Genomic DNA, 21,002 nt, shown 5'->3' with positions numbered 1-21,002 from the left:
TGGAAAGTCGTTTTCACCCTCTGCCAGTCTGTAGCTTCGTTGTCCCCAATGTCTGCTGCTTGCCCTTGTTCTTATGAATCGCCATCTTTGAAATTTTAAGGATGGAAGCAACGTGACGCTCACCGTATCACTCTGCCAGTAAAGCCAGAATTGAACCCTTCTTTTCCTCACTGAAAACTTTTCTTTTCAACTCTTTTGGCATGGTCAATAGTTATTTTCTTGATTCCATTTACTTTTGAGGTTCGACTAGCACTGTTTTTGCCATCCAGCTGGTCCTATTGCAAGAGAATAGTAATGACCACAGCAGTGGTTTTTATACTTTTCCTTGTTAAATAAGATTCGGTTCAGGTGATCACCTTATCAGTTCCTCACTGATTAGAATGAGGTGTGCTTGTGTTGAAATTCAACAGACACTGGAATGGAATGGTTGCCATACATGTAGAGATGCTGATTGAAATTTTTATAATTGAAATGAAATTTTATATATATATATATATATATATATTTTTTTTTTTAATTTTTATATATATATATATATATATATATATATATATATATATATATATATATATATATATATATATATATATATATATATATATATATATATTTTTTTTTTCTCTCTATTTTTATAGGTATTGTTTAATACTGCATTGTGATGTTGACATTTTTGGAGTAATATGTATTGCCTCTTGGGACATTTTTGTTCCGACCCTGCCCACAGCCTCGTTCCCTCCTCACACCATCCCCATCATGCACAACTCTCTTCACCCCTGCTGACCAGTTGACCCAGATTCGAAACCAGATGGTATGTGCCTTAGCTCGCTTGCGTGAGTTGGAGGCAAGAGCCAGGCTTCTCCCACTACTACAAGTAAGAAAATGAGGAATTTTACAAGATGTCAAGGGTGAAAATGGTGTCTGTGTCTGTGTCTGTGTCTGTGTCTGTGTCTGTGTGTTATATAAGCCTGCTGTTGGCTTAGCGGTTAGAGTGGCTGGCTTGGGATCTTAAGGTCCTGAGTTTGAGCCCGTCACCCGTTGAATTAACACCAGGTGGGGTTGACTCAGCCTGTCATCCTTCTGAGTTCGGTGAAATGAATACCTGTGTACTGGGGTAATAACCATTCGGGGTTACCTGCGTCGGAGTGGCGACCTGTCCAGGACTCCACTCCTTGCCAATGAAACCGCCACGGCAGCCCCATGTGCCTCTACGGCGCGAAAGGAATGGTATTGTGTTATTATTTATATAGTATATACTAGCAAGGGTCGCTACAATATATTACACATTGTAAGCAATAATGAACCGTGCTTCCCCATTGTCTCGGGTCGCTCACTTACATTTGATTTTTCATTCATTTATATTTTCATTTACGGATGCTTTCTGATGGTTCTGTGAAGATTTTTCCCAGTGTATCGGCTATGCTGTCTGTTGGCACACAACATTTCAGCTTTCTATGTCACCCAGAAGGTACTGAACATTAATGTGAGTCAGTCAGTGAGTGGTTAGAATCAGCTTTATATTGTTGTGGTTGACGAAATTCACAAACCACCATTCAGGTCCCTTAGGTGAGATATCTCTGTAAGTATATGTGTAGTTCGGCCCAAACCCATTGTTTCGAGGGAATAAATGTCATTCAGTTGGGCTGCGACTCTTCAGGATAGCCGTTTTTCTTTTACTATCTTTATTTTGGACCAGCCGCCATTACTACCACCACCAACCACGTCTCAACAGCCATCACAACAACAACCACCAACCACAACGCCGCTTCACAACAACAACCACCAACCACAACGCCGCTTCACAACAACAGCCACGACCTTTACCGTCACAACTCGCCACCATCGCATCACCGTCATTCTCGCGCCACTTGTGGGCAACGATACTGGACTCGTGCGGGGCGCGCACCGAACAGCGTGTTCAGAAACATCACAGACTTTCCGAGAAAAACGGATCAAAAACGACTCACGCCCACTTTTGTTCCGTCCAATCGGTGAGCGAGGGGCGATTTGGCCCCGCCTCCAGGGCGTTGGAGGGCGGTCGCGATATGCAAATTCGTGGATCAAAAAGCATTCACGCCCACTTTTCCTCGGTCCAATGGGGAGCCAGTTAGAGAGGTGAAGGGTCGGAGGCAAAGGGTCAAGGGTGAAAGAGCGAAGCCACGGGGCTTATATAAACGGCTGCGTCCGTCAGTAAAGGCAGTTGTGCGGAGTTCAAGAGAGTCGTCAGTGGAGCTGGAAAGAAGTGGGAGAAGTCAAGAGTGAAGAGTTGGGACGAGGGGGTGCTCGCGTCGGTGCCGGGAGCTGCAGAGGGAGAGGACGGCGGCGCGACCGAGGTCGAGGTGGAGACGCTTGTCACGGGACCCGAGACAGGGTGATATCCTCCTTCCCCCGAGCATCAGCAACCCCCTCCTGTTTCCCCCCCGCGCTGAGATAGTGCGACAAAGGGGGCCTCTTTCCCACCCCCTACCAGACACTGTCCACGAGGCCCGCGGAGTTGAGGCACCACCGCCACTTCGCGTCTCATCATCAGACGGGTAGGCCCAACCCGGTCTCGGCCCCAGGCCCGCCTCATCCTGGAGGGTGGCTTTTTTCTTTTTGATTTGGGAATATGTGTTGTCGGCGCCGTCTGTGAAGTAAAATTGTATAAGTGTTGCCGTGTGCCCGGTAGTCGGTTAGATCTGCATTGTTGCATTTGCTTTTTGTGTAATATTGCATTGTCTTCTTCTTTTACATGTGCTTTTTGTGGAATTGTATATGTGTGCTTTCCGTTCATCGCGAAATAAATGTGCTTCATGTTGAACTGTTTTCCCGCTTCGCTTCGTCTTTTCCTCTATTGAATCTCCATCTTGCTTCACGTAAAGGGTTGGTCGTGGGCTAAAACGCCCGATAATTAATCGAACCGTCGAGGCTGACGAATAACACCGCTCGGTTATCCCGATAGTACGGAACGGGTCGCTTAAAGTGGCCCGTGTCCGAAGTTGACCTGCGGCGAGGTGCGATCGCCTGGTCTACCCTCCGTGTGGGTACTTAGGTAGGTCGAATTTGGCGAGCAACCCTATCCCACGCGGGGGCCGATTGGCACGATCGTGGTGAGACCGAAAGGTCCACCCGTGACTGGTTCCCGGCGTTAGTCCGAGAGGGTCACGACTGGATTGTCCGTCCGGTGGGCGACGTGCCGCGATTCGAGTTACGTGGCCGTCCGCACGCCGGCGGGCGCGAATCCGCAACAATATATTGGATACGTATATGTGTGTATATACAGTGGGGAGAACAAGTATTTGATACACTGCCGATTTTGCAGGTTTTCCCACTTACAAATCACGTAGAGGTCTGTAATTTTTATCATAGGTAAACTTCAACAGTGAAAGACGGAATCAAAAACAAAAATCCTGAAAATCACATTGTTTGATTTTTAAATAATTAATTTGCATTTTATTGCATGAAATAAGTATTTGATCACCTACCAACCAGTAAGAATTCCGGCTCTCACAGACCTGTTAGTTTTGTCTTTCAGAAGCCCTCCCATTCTCCACTCATTACCTGTATTAACTGCACCTGTTTGAACTCGTTATCTGCATAAAAGACAGCTGTCCACACTCAATCAGACTCCAACCTCTCCACATTGGGCAAGACCAGAGAGCTGTCTAAGGACACCAGGGACAAAATTGTAGACTTGCACAAGGCTGGGATGGGCTACGGGACAATAGGCAAGCAGCTTGGTGAGAAGGCAACAACTGTTGGCGCAATTATTAGAAAATGGAAGAAGTTCAAGATAACAGTCAATCTCCCTCGGTCTGGGGCTCCATGCAAGATCTCACCTTGTGGAGCCTCAATGATCATGAGAAAGGTGAGGGATCAGCCCAGAACTACATGGCAGGACCTGGTCAATGACCTGAGGAGAGCTGGGACCACAGTATCAAAGAAAACCATAAGTAACACACTACGCCGTCATTGATTAAAATCCTACAGCGCACGCAAGGTCCCTCTGCTCAAGCCAGCGCATGTCCAGGCCCGTCTGAAGTTTGCTAATGACCATCTGGATGATCCAGAGGAGGAATGGGAGAAGGTCATGTGGTCTGATGAGACCAAAATAGAGCTTTTTGGTTTAAACTCCACTCGCCGTGTTTGGAGGAAGAAGGAGGATGAGTACAACCCCAAGAACACCATCCCAACCGTGAAGCATGGAGGTGGAAACATCATTCTTTGGGGATGCTTTTCTGCAAAGGGAACAGGACGACTGCACCGTATTGAGGGGAGGATGGATGGGGCCATGTATTGGGAGATCTTGGCCAACAACCTCCTTCCCTCAACAAGAGCATTGAAGATGGAGCGTGGCTGGGTCTTCCAGCATGACAACGACCCGAAACACACAGCCAGGGCAACTAAGGAGTGGCTCCGTAAGAAGCATCTCAAGGTCCTGGAGTGGCCCAGCCAGTCTCCAGACCTGAACCCAATAGAAAATCTTTGGAGGGAGCTGAAAGTCTGTGTTGCCCAGCGACAGCCCCGAAGCCTGAAGGATCTGGAGAAGATCTGTATGGAGGAATGGGCCAAAATCCCTGCTGCAGTCTGTGCAAACCTGGTTAAGAACTACAGGAAAGGTCTGATCTCTGTAATTGCAAACAAAGGTTTCTGTACCAAATATTAAGTTGTTTTTCTGATGTATCAAATACTTATTTCTGCAATAAAATGCAAATTAATTATTTAAAAATCAAACAATGTGATTTTCAGGATTTTTGTTTTTGATTCCGTCTTTCACAGTTGAAGTTTACCTATGATAAAAATTACAGACCTCTACGTGATTTGTAAGTGGGAAAACCTGCAAAATCGGCAGTGTATCAAATACTTGTTCTCCCCACTGTATGCAGTAAATATCAATTATTTCAATCTATCTCCATCAGAATACTCAAGCACAGCACAAACAGAAAGCAAATACAATAACTGACCAGAAAAAGTTTTTAAATGCCAGTTTACAATACATGGGCAAACATGCAGTTAAGTGTTAGTTTTTTATTTTTTTTTTCTTTGATTTTTTTCAATCTTCAAATAAAAATTCGTTAATGCAAAATAATAAAGCTTAATTGGAATGGTGATTTTCGATCCACGTGCCACACCAGGACTTGTTCCAAAGGACCTGACCAACAGAGGGTGCCTGCCATGCATCCACCCTATTGAAGCATCCATTACATAGTTGCTGAGGTTTCTCAATTGTAGCCTATAAATGATGTATTAAAGTTAAAATACAACCTCGAGCTTGGTTGTAGTCTGTGATAGACACATAACCACTCACTCGTAGTACAAGTATACCGATACAACCTCTTTTTTTATTTTATTTATTTATTTATTTTCTTTCTTTTTTTGTATACCTTGTCGACGCTCATGTGAGAGCTAACACACAACGCACAGCAAGGGGCGGGGGGGGGCATGAGACAAGAGGGGTGGGAGTGGGAAGGACAAAACAGTGGGGAACAGAGATTAGATCTGTGGAAGGGAGAGGGATGGGGCGGAGAACACGGGGTATACAAGATGGACATTACAGGGACTTTCAGCCCAGAGGGGAGAGTAGTACTCCATCAGGCTGCGGACAAAAGCTTTGTAAGTGGTCAGCAGCTCAGGTGGGCCGAGGAAGGACTCTATTGACATTCTGCCGATAGGATTATGGAAAATACCAGCAACCGACTAGTCTGATAACTTAATTGACACACTGTCAATAAGATAATAGAAAAAGCATTAACTTACTAACTTGTTAAGCAGACTCTGTGGCGTAATAGTTTGAGGGTCCACTCTGAGTCTGGGAGGTCTGCATTTGGAACTCTTGAGTTTTACCAAAGACTTTGAAAATGGTAAGTGCCACTTCCTTGCTTGATGCTCAGCATTTTTAAAAGGATAGAGCATGGACAAACAATGCTGGGAAGGTAATGGTAAACCACTCAATGTAACTCTCGCCAAGAAACCACTTCGGCAGCACCAACACTCTGTAATAAAGAGTGTGGTATATCAAAATAAAAAACTTGGTGTAAACTCAAAATATTACCAAGTCAGCCTGTCATCCATCAATGGGGAAATTCCAAGTATGTCACTGCAACAGATAGCCATAGCCCGTGAAAAGAGAACGAGGTGAATAATCGTTTAGTCCTGCAGAATTAAAATTAAAAAAGGGACATATTATTGCCTTTGCTTTTCGTGTTGCACTCGTCAGGACAAATCACAAGAATGCTGAATATCAAAGGTTAAAGCAATTTATACTGTTCAAACATGGTCGCTGATTGGTACTCGTCATTGATTATTACACATGCCTGACGCTGATTGGACAACAGCAATACAGTTGTTGTCATAGCAATGAGGAACTGAGGGAACTGGATAACCCGAGACTTCCAACAACGCTGCAGTTTCATCAAAACAAGCGAAGCGTTTGTACATAATACTTTTCCTTGCAGAGAATAGGACTTTGTGCATGTATAAACGTAGCTTCAAGCACGCGTCGATGGGGACAAAAAAACTGCATGCTCGGCCTATTTATCCGAAACCAATCGGCATCATAGTTTTTTTGCGCATTCTGGATTGTTCAGCACAAGCTGTGCAATCTCAGAGTTGCAATTTTGGGAAAGTGTTTTCGTCGCATTAAAATGAATTGATGAGGTTTGTCCATTAGGGACAGCAAATTTGTCCCTTATAGCAAATTGCTCTGTATTGTAAAAGTGCTAGGCGTGCTTACCTGTCGCTTTGTTGACAGGTTTAATCAAAAGACGGCATGTTGTATTTCACAAACATTGCTATGTCTGTGTGTGAGTCTCAATGAGGATGTAAAATGAAGTGAAACGTGAAAAAAAAAAATGGTCTTTTATAACAAGTCGTTGTCGTGGCTGCGGCTGAGGCTATGGTTGTTGTTGTTGTTCTTGTTTCGGTGCTTATTCCATGTACTATTATATATTTTTATATTGCTTCAAGAAGTGTTGAGTTTGTGTGCTCCTTCCGTGTCCTTCATGCTTTGTTCTAAAGGATTCCTGCTGTTGTACCCTTGGAATTGCAACACTACAATTACTAGAAGCACCCGCTCCCTACGGGAGCTGTCAAGGGGATCATTTTGTTATATTTATGCCTGTTTTACTCCAAGGGGTCCCAGGATTACACACCCAAAAAATGGTTACGATCGGTTCAGCCGTTTTTGCGGTACCTGGGAACAGACAGACAGACAGACAGACAGACTGATCATAGATGTTTGTGGTGTTTATGACCTTTAACTGTTCCTTTCTTCTTCTTCTGGTTCTTCTGCTTCTTCTTCTTCTGCTTCTTCTTCACCTTTCTAGATAAAAATTTCCATTTTGGAAGGAGAGAAAAGAGAGCTAGCAGAGAGGTTGAGAACAGCAGAGAAGGAAGTGGAGAAAATAGCACAAAGAGAAGGTTTTGGAGCAACTGAACCACTGACTGGGGAGGGTGGTGCTGAGATGGGTAGTGAGCTTGCTGCCCTACAAGCAACTCTACGGGAAATGGAGGGTGATGGTGGGAGGAAGATGTCTGTCGAACGAAGGTGAGAAAGATGAGTACCTGTAATCAAGTATGTGAAAAGTGGATAATAATGCATGAATGTACATTTTTATAATTTTATGGGTAGTTGGTGATGATCTTCTTCTTCTTTTTCATCAGCTTGTTATCTTTTCGCTATATAATGATATGTTAAGGTGTCGAGGGGGGGGGGTCCATCCTAATGGAGCTAAAGGCTGTTTCCCTTACAGCACCAACCCCCGCTGACCCCCACAGTGAAACGCGGGATGTCGTCCCATGGTGCAAAGCAATCCGGTTATTCCCCCCTCTCCCCCTAACCATCGCCATCGCCATCACCATCCACATCACAAACGACAACTTTGCTTCTCCGGGGGGGGGAGGGAGTGCGACTGCGCTCGCATTACCCGTGCTGGGTCGGCTATTCACATTGCACAGTCTTCACGCCACATTAGTGTTCTGAGGAACAGTGTACAATATCGTCACGAACTTTACTTCTCCGGGCGGGGGTAGAGTTTCCGATCTCCTCTTCTTATATACAGAGTGTAACAAAATTCAGGAATCATAGGTTAATTGGGTATTTTTGTTTTTGTGCGACAAACCTTCGGAATCTGGTGATCTAGGGGGACATGCCACTGGTGCACGTCGACCGATCCATCATCCTGGTATTGTGGAATTTAACTGGTACAGAGTTACCAAGGTTACAGTCCCTTCAAAAAAAGTATGGGCCGAGTAAGTTTGTTCCATGGATGCCACACCAGACCATTACCCTTGGATAATTCTGAACATGGGTCTCTTCCAACCAATGGGGATTCTCATTCGCCCAATAACGGCAGTTATGTCTGTTTACCATTCCACTGAGATGGAAAATAACCTCATCACTCAACATGATATCGTAATAAATTTTAAGATTGCGCTAATTCCTGTTGTGTAGAGATTTGAGTGGACAACACGTCTGTCTCATTTATCCCCCATCAAGCTCTTGCATGCATTGGACTCTGTAAGGGTGGTATTTGTTTCTCTTTAGAAAGCGTGTGACAGACATGTGACTTATTCCCGATTCTTGAACAAGTTATCATGTTGATCTGTTGGGGTTCACAGCAGTAGGGAAAGAATACTGGTTCTGGCTCACTTTTCCCCATGTAAATGAATGGGGGATTTTCAGCCATGAAATTTTTCTTTTTTTCCCCTGAAAAAATAAATCCCCTTTTTAGCCCAAGGTATATTTATTTGTCTCCCCTTTTAACCTGGAGCCTGGTGTTGGCTTAGTTGTTAGGGTGGCGGCTTGGGATCCCAGGGTCCTGAGTTCAAATCCCGTTGGCTGCTGAATTAACACCAGGGGGTTGACTCAGCCTGCCATCCTTCCGAGGTCGGCGAAATGAGTGCCAGTGTACTGGTCCCGGTGTATGCCCCGGTTAGAATAGGTGTACCATATCCCTGTGTGTCGTAAGAGGCGACCAGGGTTGGTGTCAGGAAGGGCATCCGGCCATAAAACATTGCCTCAAGAAAAAGCTAAACCCCTGCACAGCAGGGAAAAATGGCTGTAAAAACGGTCATTTTTTTATTTCCCCTTTTAACCTAGGGGCTCTCTATTCAAATAGCCCATACAACAAGATAAAGATTTGTTAAAGGTGATTCTAAAGAAATATCTGAAACGTCTAAGCCTCGGGGCACTCTTTATCAAATAACCAATGCATATTGTTTAGCTCACTCATTGAACCTATAAACATTTGTTCATTCTCAAATTCCTTCAATAGTTTAATTTTCTTTGCACAATAATCCCCATCTAAAATATTGAAAAACAAAACATTTGAATCTTTATATTTTTTAAGATACCCCTTTTGTGCCATTATGAAATGATAAACTTCTCTTAATGATCTCATCTGACCACCTCCTGAGTTGCATATCATTTTGATATTGTAGTAAATTATTTTTCCATTGTTCAATTGATAACCATCAAATTTTTCAGTCCATTCAAACATATTTATTATTTTCTTTACATCCTCTAACTTATTGGTTTTTAAATTGATTCGCATATTTGTTTTATTTACCTTTGTTTTAGATATTTTTTCAATAAGACTTATTTGATATTTTTCACATTCATTATGTTTTCCATTTATATACCAAGACTGAGATTTTCTCCACTCTTTAGTTTGACTAATACTTGGTTCGACCATTTATATATTGTGAAAAACGCGGCGGAAGCCCTTAAAAACCCTAACCCATCTTCCCATCGTTAAAACTTGTGTCCATATGGAACACAATCTATTTTATACACTCTATCATACAATATCCATATGGAACACAATCTATTCCATTATCTAAAATAAATCTCTTATCATCAAAGGCTCCTAATGCCTTTTTATTTACTTCTTCACTATATATCTTATGTTTATAACTTCTTATTGTATTCATTTTCCTATATTCTTCTTTCTTATTCATCAAACAATTATAATAATTTCTAAAAGTTATTGATTTCTTTATTACATATTTCTTTATTCCCTTTAACCTTTTATCAATCTGATCACCATACTTATAAGCATATGCCTTTGCTCTCAATCCAATAAACTCACTCATTACTTTTCCACCCAACTCATCCTTAAACTTACCAATAACCTTTTCATTCTTTTTTGAAAATAACTCACTCTTCTTACTAAAATTACTTGTATCATATACTCCAATGTTTTTCTTCATATCCTTATAAACATCGTCAGTTTTTATATCTAGAATAAAACTATCGGTGTCCATATACAACAATGAAGCATTTTCACCATACTCTTTCTTTAAATCATTATACAAATAATCATACATCAATATCTTTGATAAATCAAGAACTGCTGTTCCAATATAAATTGGTTTATCCATGACAATACTTTCCTTTTCATATGAATAGCAGAAAATTTCTCTGAAGAATCCTCTTCTCTCTCAAAACTTGGTTTATTTATCAATCTAGAAGCTTCTTTCCAAGATGTTGCAAATCTAATGTTTTGCCTGTTTCTAACATTCTCCATTGTCTTTCCAAAGACAGCATTATTCATCAATTTATAGAATTCCCCTTCAAATTTTACTTTTGTATTTGTTCTCATATCTGTATTGAATTTAATATACTTTTTCATCCAAGGACTTTGTTTAAATTTTAAAACTCTATGAATTTTAGCTACTCTCAACCCAGCAGATAAATATTGTCTCAAGTTCCTTTGATGCAAAACATATCCCTCTTTATCATAGAATGTTGTTAATAACTTTTCTGTTGATTTGCCTTTAATATTAAAACTTTTATGATAATCACTGAACCATTCTTTCTTTGGGGTTTCTTTCTCACATGCAAAAGGAAGGTCTTTATGCTTATTATGAAGATCACTCGGGTACTTCAAATCAACTTCAAAATAATAACCTTCTTCTTTGTCATTCAATTTCTCTTGAGAAGAAATAACAATATTCATCAAAGCCTTTTCATAATCCTTTTCTTCCACCCACTCTAATTTACCATAAGGCAGAGATTGAGACATTGCCCATCCATACAAATTATTAGCATCAAAGTACATCAAATAATTACTTTTTTTCACTCTCATAATTTGGAAGATATTTATTATTTGCTTTAGCATATCTTTTTGAACATACTTGTGATATTCCACCTCTCTTAGACTTCTCAATCATCAAAAGCATATCTACATCACTGACTAAATCTATATCTTGTTTTGTCATTTTCAACATTGCACTCCAAGCTAAACCAGGAGCTGTGAAATAGTGGGCAGGATCTAATCCATAACAATTTTTATTATGACAGAGTGATCTAAAAGCTTCAAACACATCAGCTAACAATAAAACATCTGTTTTTAGATACAAATCATGATATTCTCCAAGGTTCTTTATCTTAAATATTTTCCAAATTTCTTGTGCGTGTTTATATTCCTTATCACTTATCTCTTCTTCATAAAGGTTATTATAGAAACTTTCTTTTGAAGGAAGTTGTGTTTCTTTAAATCTCATAAATGAATCCATATAACCATAAGGATAAATTCCCTTACTTGTAAGAATTTTCTCTTTACTTTGAATTTCATTCCTTGTTTCAATTTCCTCTCTAGTTAGAATTCCCTCTTTAATCAGAATTTCATCTATAATCAGAATTTCCTCTTTAGTTAGAATTTCATTCTTTGTTCGAATTTTCTGTATAATTAGAATTTCATCTTCAGTAAGAATTTCTTCATTCATTTCCTCATTAATTAGAATTTCCTCTTTACTTTGAATTCTCTCTTTAATCTGAATTTCCTCTTTGGTTAGAATTTCCTCTTTTGGAAAGAATGAATTAAGATTTGGAAAAGAGCCCGTGGAGCTTAGATTTGATGCGAGGTTGGCTAGTGGCGTTCCCATAAACTTGTAAGAATCAAGAAACCTTATACGAGTTATAGGTTTTGTGAATATCATTTTGTAAATGAAATATACTTTTGACTTGTGTTTGTTATGGCAGAAATATTCCCTGGTGTTTTTGAAAGTTCATTTATAAATAGATGTGTATCATAGTTGGCGCTGTTGTGAAGAAAGACTGGAATAAAAGAAGGTAATTTATAATTAAGATTACAACAGGAATGAGCGGGACCTCTATATTTACCAGTAAGATGACAATGATCCCTAACTTTAGACTCCTCAATTTCCTCCTCACAAATATGACAGATATTGTTCTTTCTAAATTCTAATTTTTCTTCTATGGTTAATTTCATCGGTTCATTTGTTTCTTTCATTAATTTACTTGGTCTTATACAATCCTTTTCTAATCGTTTTACAAACTCTTGTGAAGCATTTTTTCCACTATACTGTTCAAGTTTATTATACTTTTCTCCAACAGATGATTTGATATAATAACAGAAACCACAAGGAATATGTTTTTGATATTTATTTGTATATGGTTCTTTTGGATTAGGAGAAGCAGTATTTATCTTTTTAAGGATACATTCAAAATCAGCATATATCACAAATGGGTGCATGATAGATTTATTATAATCTTCAAAAGAAATCTTTTCACCAGGTTTAGGCATTGTAATTACAGCTGATTTATGATTACTACAATATTTTGAATGTTGTTCTAATCGTTCTTTTGTATGAAATGAATTAAGACATCGCTTACAAGGATATATTTTGTTTGCTGTTCTGAATACCTGAGAAGAGATTAATCTTGATAAATTATTGATGTATGTGTAATGTGAATTATTTCCAACACTAAAATATAAAAGATCAATGTGTGTTTCTTCATTTTTAAAGTTGTTTGAAATTTTTAATATTTGAACTTTGTTTGTATCCGTTAATCCATATACATTAATAGAAAGATTATTCTTTTTCTCAAATTTAGGAATATCTGTTAGTGGCATTGGGAAATTAAAATCTTTAATGTCCAAGGTATTCTCATATTTCATATATTGTTTTACTCTTTCTGAATTACATTTTGGTGGATGTAAGTGAGCAAGAACAGACCAGAGAAAACATTTATTATCATTATTCTTAATATTAACAACTGCCTTCTTTCGTTTTATTTCTTTTGGTAATTCAATATAAGAAGAAGCTTTAAGAGGGTTTGATTTTAGAATGTGTACATCTAAAAAGATGATTTTTTTAATATTGAATCCACTTCCTACCACTGTATTATCAACATCCTCCTCTTGTCTTGATAGTTCTTCATAAACCCCACTATTCAAAAAATCTTGAAATGATGTTATAAAATGAAGATCTGTCCTCATATAAGGAGTTTGTTCTTCATCTTGTCTTTTCATATTCATTTTTCACTCCCATATAAAACTTTAAAGTTTTCATTTCTTTTAATGTTTTTTAATAAATTTTTCAACATCAGGTTTCACTATTTCAATTGATTCAATTATTGATGATGGACCGGGTTCTCCAAATTGAAAAATCCTTATTTTTATATGCCCTTTAAATGCCCCATCAGTGTTTTCAATATAATAGTCTCCCTTTACTTTAAACTCATTTTTCTTGTGTTTTTGTGATTGAAGATGCCTATTATAACTACTCTTCAAAACATCCTTTGAGCAGGTATCACAATGTTTTCTTTCCAACTCAAGAGGGGATATTTTGTGAAATAGATTAAATGTGTGTTTGTTGGTTCGGAGGTGTTTTCTATAATGTTTATATTCGTGATTACAAACATCGCAGTATGTTGTATTCACCATATTTATATAATAAAACTTTGCTTAAACTAAAAATTTCTTGATGAAAATTTCGTTTATTTTACAGGTGAATCTGTGCTTAAACTAAAATTTTCTTGGTGAAAATTTCGTTTATTTTACAGGTGAATCTGTGCTTAAACTAAAATTTTCTTGATGAAAATTTCGTTTATTTTACAGGTGAATCTGTGCTTAAACTAAAATTTTCTTGATGAAAATTTCGTTTATTTTACAGGTGAATCTGTGCTTAAAACCATTTTATCCTCCAACTTTTTCACTTAATAAATACAATGTTTCAAGACACAAAAGACAAGTTTCAATCAATCTCTTCATTTGTTAAAGATGCTGAGAAATATGTCAAGGATGTAAAATTGAACAAAGATAAATATAACAACTATTGGATAAAAACAATTATGGTGGATATGATGAGTTCTTCAATTTACTTCAGTGGAAGGGCTTTTAGTATACCTGGAAGAACATCAATTAAGGTATCTCTAACAAAAGTTTCTCCTCTCCTTCTGGCAATATATTCAAAACTAGAAAAAGCAATGAAACAAGAAAAGGTATCAAAAAATAAAAACCTTATGGATGAAGCTTTAGAAAGAAAAGATAAGACCATCTGTAATATGCAAGGAGAAATTTGTATTTTTTTCAACAACCCTAAAGATATAAATCCTGATGAAATAAAGGATGTTAATATATCAGGTGAAATGACATTTCATTCAATTGTAGTTAAGGATCATTTTAAAATTACCTTTAATATAAAAAATGTAGCAGTTGAATCTGTTAATGAAAAAATGTATATCGATATCGATGGTAATGTTTTTTTCTACTAATTAAATGAGCCAATATTCAACTGAAGATTTTGAAGATTATGAGAGTGATTATGATACCGAGAGTTTGCATTCAAACGATAGTTATGACACCGAGAGTTTGTGTTCAAATGATAGTTATGAAAGTATAGATGATTCTGAAAGTATCGAAGATGATATCGAAGATGAATTTCAGTTTAAGTAAAGTTTTACTTTATAAATATGAATAGTTTACTCGATTTTGAGCCTCTTGAATTCCATGATTCTCCATATGACAAATTTGAGAATTGTCCTGCGTGTGAAAGACGGGGATTAAACACAGAGTCAAAAGCCTATAAACAATGTATATTCTGTGATTATCTTCTAATTAATGATAATCAAAAATATAAAAAGGAAAATAATTCTTTTAGATTTACACCAAAAATGAATTACTTTACAAGATTGATTCGAGAAATGAATGTAAAGAAAGAGGGTGAGAACACACCTTTCCTTACAAGGGAAGAAACTGAACGTATTAGAGAAATGTTCAAAGGATTGTTGTTATATCTTATTCATGGATGTGATTTTCAGGGAAATATCAACACAAGATATTGCATAAATAAAATAATGGATTATCTTGAAATTAAACCTGAACTTAGGATAAAATATAGAATTTCGAAAAAAGCCAAGAATAAATTAAATAACCTGTTTTCCAAATATATAAATGAATGATTTTTTACCTATTTGGGAAAATAAGATAAAATTTGACAACCATAAAAATCTCCCAAATTCATTAAGATGCCTCATAGTTGGTTCAAGTGGATGTGGAAAAACCTGCTTACTTTTAAAGATGCTCCTCACTCCCAACTTTTTAGATTATGATAATTTAATAATTTTCACAAAGTCGAGTTTTCAACCAGAGTATCAACTACTCTCACAAGGTTTTAATGCTGGTCTTCAAAAAGAAGATATAATCGGTTTATTTAAACTTCAAAAAAACCTAAATGATTTTAACATTGAAGATATAATACAACTATTTTGTGATACACAGAGATGTAAAAAGAAATCAAAACCGATAACTTGTATTCTGAGTGATAATACGGATGATATACCGTCTCCCCAAGATTTGGATAAATCCAAAAAGAACCTCGTTATCTTTGATGATTGTGTTAATGAGAGAAACCAAACGGTAATGGACAGCTACTACACAAGAGGGAGACATTCTTCTTGTAATTGTATTTATCTTAGTCAATCGTACTTTCAGCTTCCTCGTCGTTCCATCAGAAACAATGCTAATACTTTTATTTTATTCAAGTTAAATTCAATAGATATAAACAATTTTTGGAGAGACAATTGTTCTACATTATGTAGTAAAAAGGAATTTGGGGATTACATGAAACACACGACTGAAAAATATAAATATATTGTTGTGAAACAAGATGAGATATTAAATGATATTTTTCAATAAATAAATGGATGCGAAAGAAAGAGCAAGAAGATTTAGGGAACATCAAGAGTTGGTTTCAAAAAGTGTAAAACAGCAGGAAGACATAAAGAAGAAACGCAGACAGAAACTAACGGGCGAAGAAGCATTTGAAAGAAAAACAAGAGAAATTTTTTAAACCACTTTTAAAAACTTCCCAAGGAAAAATGAAAGATGTTTCCACAGTTCCCACGGTAGAATATACTCCTAAAAAACTTCAAATGTTAAAAGATTTCAGTCAAATGACGGAGGAAGAATTAGAGCATTTAGGAGAATTAGAATATGATGATGAAGGTTTATTTCAACAACTGGAAGAGATTAATCGACCCCCTGATTATATTGTGAATGCTCTTCAAAACAATGAATATTCAGCGGATTCAAAAACCAAAAGCAGGACTCATTCCAACAGAACAATCAGCAATATTTCATCTTGTTCAAGAAAAGGTATTGATATTTAATGATGAATTAAGGTTCTTGGGTTCTGCTCAACCCCCTGTTAAACTAACTCCAAGATTAATGTTTCTTCTCACAAAAGATGGAAGACAAGGTTCAACTGTGAGGGATGAATCAAAGTATATTGATAAACCATTGGATATGGAAAATAATGATGATAGAGTATATATTGATCTGCTGAACACTCTAAATTATAAGGTTATTCCTTCTGGTAAAAGTAGGAAGAATGAGAAGGAGAAACACATTATTCAGGCTTTAAGTATCCTTGGTTCAGGTGTTAGTTTTCTTCCAAATGGCCCATCGCAATTAGTTAATAGACTGTTATTGTTGTTAGGCAGTAAGAAGGCTGGAAATAACAATTGTTTTAATGAAGCATCAGCCATTTTAGACCAGTTGATGAACATGAAAATAATTAATAAATATCAATATAAAGACATTTTATCTCATATTAAATAAGATGAGAAGCACAATCCTTAGTTTCAATTTCACAACAAGCGACCACACATCTTCATTCCCATACCCACTACAACTTGACACAACAAAAGAATATGAGGCATCTTTATTGTCCATGGAAACTTATAATACCTTATTTAATATAACCGAGAAAAATGACAAGTTTAGTTATAATCCAGGAAGTGGATACAAAACGATAACAGTCTCACCCGGAGCATATGAGATTTCTCAAATATCTTCCGAAATTGCTCGTCTTATGAAAGAACAGGGTGATGAACCAAAAAATATTGTTATAAACATTCAAAAACATACTTCAAAATCAACGATTAAAGTTAAAAATAACTACAAGGTTGATTTCACAATTGATAATTCATTTAGAGAGTTATTGGGTTTCTCCTCAAAAAAGATTGAAACTAATGGGACGTTTTACAGTGATAATGTCATTCAAATATCCTCAGGAATAAATTCAGTGTTAATTCACTGTGATTTGATTGATGGTGCTTATAATGATGGAAAAAAAACAAATACAATATTTTCATTCAGCGCATACTCAACCCCAATTGGTTATAAATTCAATATGGAACCTAAAAATTTGGTTTATCTCCCTGTGTCAGGAAAAACCATACACAGAGTAAATTTTAGGATAACCGACCAAGATAATCGTGTGATTTCTTTTAATGGAGAAGTTATATCTATCAGAATTCACCTACGTGAAGTTTTCCAATAAATAAATACGATGGTTATTGTGAGGAAACACGAGTTGGGAAAATATAAAATAATTACAGGGGATGGGATGTTCCTTTCCCCATACTACAAGGGTGAAGGTATGTATCTTGGTAGAGGATACTATAAACCTAAGAGACAAAGGGGTGTTGGGCATCAATTTAGAGGAGATGGGATAATTGATACTCTCATGGGTATTGGTTCAACTATTCTTAAACATAAAGATCTAATTGGTTCAACTGCTTCTGCTGTGGGAAATGTTGCAGGTGCTGTAAAGAGTATAAAAGATGCCCAGAAGGAATCTCATAAATTACAAGCAATAAAAGAAATTAAGAAAGGCAAAACTCAGTTGTCCCCCCAAGAACGACAGAAAATAATTCAAATACTTGGATCAGGGTTTCAAAAGTTTTAACATCTTTTTTTTTCCTAAATAAATACAAGTATGGAAGCAATTGATAGTATCTATGATTTGGATGATACTATTATTATCTCAAACTCCACTAAAAAAGAAGATTACTTCAAGGTAAATGCAATAACTGGAACAGACTGGAATACGAATGGTACAAAAAGTTTTGAAATAAATAATCAACAAACCTATTTGAATCTCTCCGAAAGTTTCTTGTTGTGTAAATTTAAATTCACTAAGGCTGGGAATAACACAAACGCTACACTTGTAAATGATTTCTTCTGGAAAATGTTTGATAGTGTGCGTTTGTATATTGGAACACAAGAAGTTGAAGCGGTTGATTATGTCTCTGCTGTATCTGAAATGATAAAATTTACACTCTATACATTCAGTGATAGAATGGGAAAAGGGGTCTGTCGAAGGTTTTATTCCTGATATGTCAACGGGAACAAACACAGACCCTGGGTATACTCAAAGGAAAGGAATGTATAATGATGATACAAAAGCAGAAAATAGTTTTACTGTGGCAGTTCCTCTTAAAGGTATATTTGGATTTTGTGATCATGATAAAGTTCTGTATGGCCTTAAAATTAGATTTCAACTACAAAGGAATGATAATGAAAATCGATTGCTTTTTGGTGTTGGTAGTGCTTTTGGTGATCAGAATAAATTTGTAATTGAGGAAATGAGTTGGTATATCAGTGAATATACTCCTAATCTTAAAACAGAAGAGATGTTGAATCGAAGACTTAACTCAAAGAAACCACTCAGTGTATCATACCTCAAAAGAAGATGTCAACACGTTAAACTCAATCAAACTACTTACACGTGGAATTTGGGTGTTCTGGAAGGAAAGCCACGATATCTGTGGATCATTTTTAAAAAGCCAGATGGTGATACTGCGACTGATAAGAATAATGCATTGAGTGATAATGCTAAGGTGAAACAACTTCGCGTTTCTCTAGATGGAACATTTTACCCACGAGATAGATTGGAAATTAATTGGGAAAAAAAAATGATTTTGCTGAAGCATACAAGTCTTACCAAAAGGTGTGTGAAAGTAATGGAAATAAAGAACCTATTTTGGATATGACAGCATTTAAAAGTTTGTATACAATCTATGCGTTTGACCTGAGCGCTCAAAAGGAAACTATAAAGTCTAATCGAGTGGATACTTCCCTATACATTGAAAGAGGAGAGAGTGAAGAAGTTGATACATATTGTTTGCTTTTGGAAGAAACAGAATTGCAGATTAATACAGATAATGGTGTGATGATTAGTCTCACATAATTTTTTGTTAAATAAATGAGTGGCAAAGTACCAACTGGGGTATATGTTAATCAAATCAATCTTCATAAACTATCATCTTGTGTTCAAAATCAAAAGCCTTGTACGATTAACGTTAATACAATTCAGAGAAAAGGAGCAGTAAGAATTGATGTTTTTCTCACAAGAGAACAGGTTAAAATCTTGAATGACACTGGCTCACTTAAAATTAAAATGACAAAACCAATGTTGAAAAAATATTCAATAAGAGAGACGAGTGGAGGATTTCTCCCATTTCTAATTCCTTTATTTGCTGGTTTAAGTGCGGTTGGAGCATTGACGGGTGGTATTTCAACAGCGGTGAAAACTGCCAACGAAAGGAAGGCTCAACTCCAGGCTCAAAAAGAATTGGAAAGACATAACAAAGAGTTGGAGAAACAAATTAGTGGAAGTGGTGTAATTGTCGATTTTGCTGAAAAACTTGAAGGTCTGCCTGATAAAGCGAGATTGCTAGTTGGAGATATGCTTTCTTCTATAGCACAAGCAGGTGTAAAATTAACGAAAAGAGGTAATGGATTATATCTTTCTAATAAATAAATGAGCATTGATGAGTGGTTGAAAGAATTTGGAAAGAATACAACATCAAATTTACAACTTGTCAAATATTGTAAGAAATTAAAAATTCATAATGTGGTTATTTGTATGAGAGATGAATTAACAAATGTGCCGAAACATACAAAGAATATTATTATGAACTTAGAAGATAATAATGGGAACGGTTCTCATTGGGTTTGTATTTTTAATAGTAAAGACAAATATTATTTTGATAGTTGTGGTCTTCCACCACCTGTTGAAGTCATAAAATTCTTACAGAATGGTGTTTATCAAACATTTCAAGTCCAAGAATTAAATTCCAAGTGTTGTGGCCAATTATGCCTATATGTGTTATTTCAACTCAACAAAAAGAAAAAATTTTATGATATTATTTTTAATCTAATATAAATGACTTATGTTGGTAAAGATGGTTCTATCTTTGGTGTATCTCAAGAACTGGATATTGATTTATCAAATTATTACACAAAGGCACAGGCTGAACGACATAAATATAATATAACCAAACATATTAACATGAAAAATGCTTATAAATTAAAAAATTATCCAAGCCCGACTGACGCGAATGACTTGGTGAGATTAAGCGATTTATCACAATATATATCCTTAAATAAAACAGCCGTGTATTCCAAAGATACAGAAGTGTTGATATTATCTCCAGGTCATACAGAATTCACAGTTCGAATTAAAATAAATTTTTATAAAGAAGGGCGTATCGTTTGTATGAGAATAGAACAATGGGGGTATGATATGAATGATTTAGGGTATAATTGGTCATTTAAAATTAACCTCGAAGACCTGGAACAATTAAATCAGTCTCGTAAGGAAGAATATTATCCACTTGGTATCGAGAATGAGTTTTGTGGGGCCACGATTAGTAAACAACAAATAAAAATTTAATAAGGGTAAATATAATAATGGTTTTGCCCTTGTTTATCTCATGAAAACAGAAAAAACAGGATTATATATAATAAGTAAGGAAATACAAAATGATTTAACTATGGGAAGATGGGGAGGTGTTTCGTGCCATAATATTATTCTAACATATATTTCTAATACATAAATGACAGCAAGAAGGCTTCAAGAAAATTATCATTTCTGTGTCCAAGCATACCTTCAAGAAAAGGGTATTCGTTATTTTAATAAATATG

General features: G+C 36.6%; 1 protein-coding gene across 1 annotated transcript in view; it reads left to right on the top strand.

The window, feature by feature from the left end:
- The window catches only part of LOC147028989 (uncharacterized), a 62,741-nt gene that overhangs the window by 16,869 nt on the left and 24,870 nt on the right, over positions 1–21,002 (top strand). Inside the window, exons 4-5 of the mRNA XM_085876572.1 lie at positions 725–871; positions 7,302–7,522. Coding sequence (XP_085732698.1) covers positions 725–871; positions 7,302–7,522 — 368 coding nt within the window. The remainder of the gene's footprint in view (positions 1–724; positions 872–7,301; positions 7,523–21,002) is intronic.

Source organism: Eptatretus burgeri, chromosome 4 (assembly GCF_056783735.1).
Source record: "Eptatretus burgeri isolate ZD-2024b chromosome 4, Ebu_testis_v1, whole genome shotgun sequence".
In the NCBI taxonomy this organism is placed as follows: domain Eukaryota; kingdom Metazoa; phylum Chordata; class Myxini; order Myxiniformes; family Myxinidae; genus Eptatretus; species Eptatretus burgeri.
This window is presented reverse-complemented; position numbering and strand designations above follow the sequence as displayed.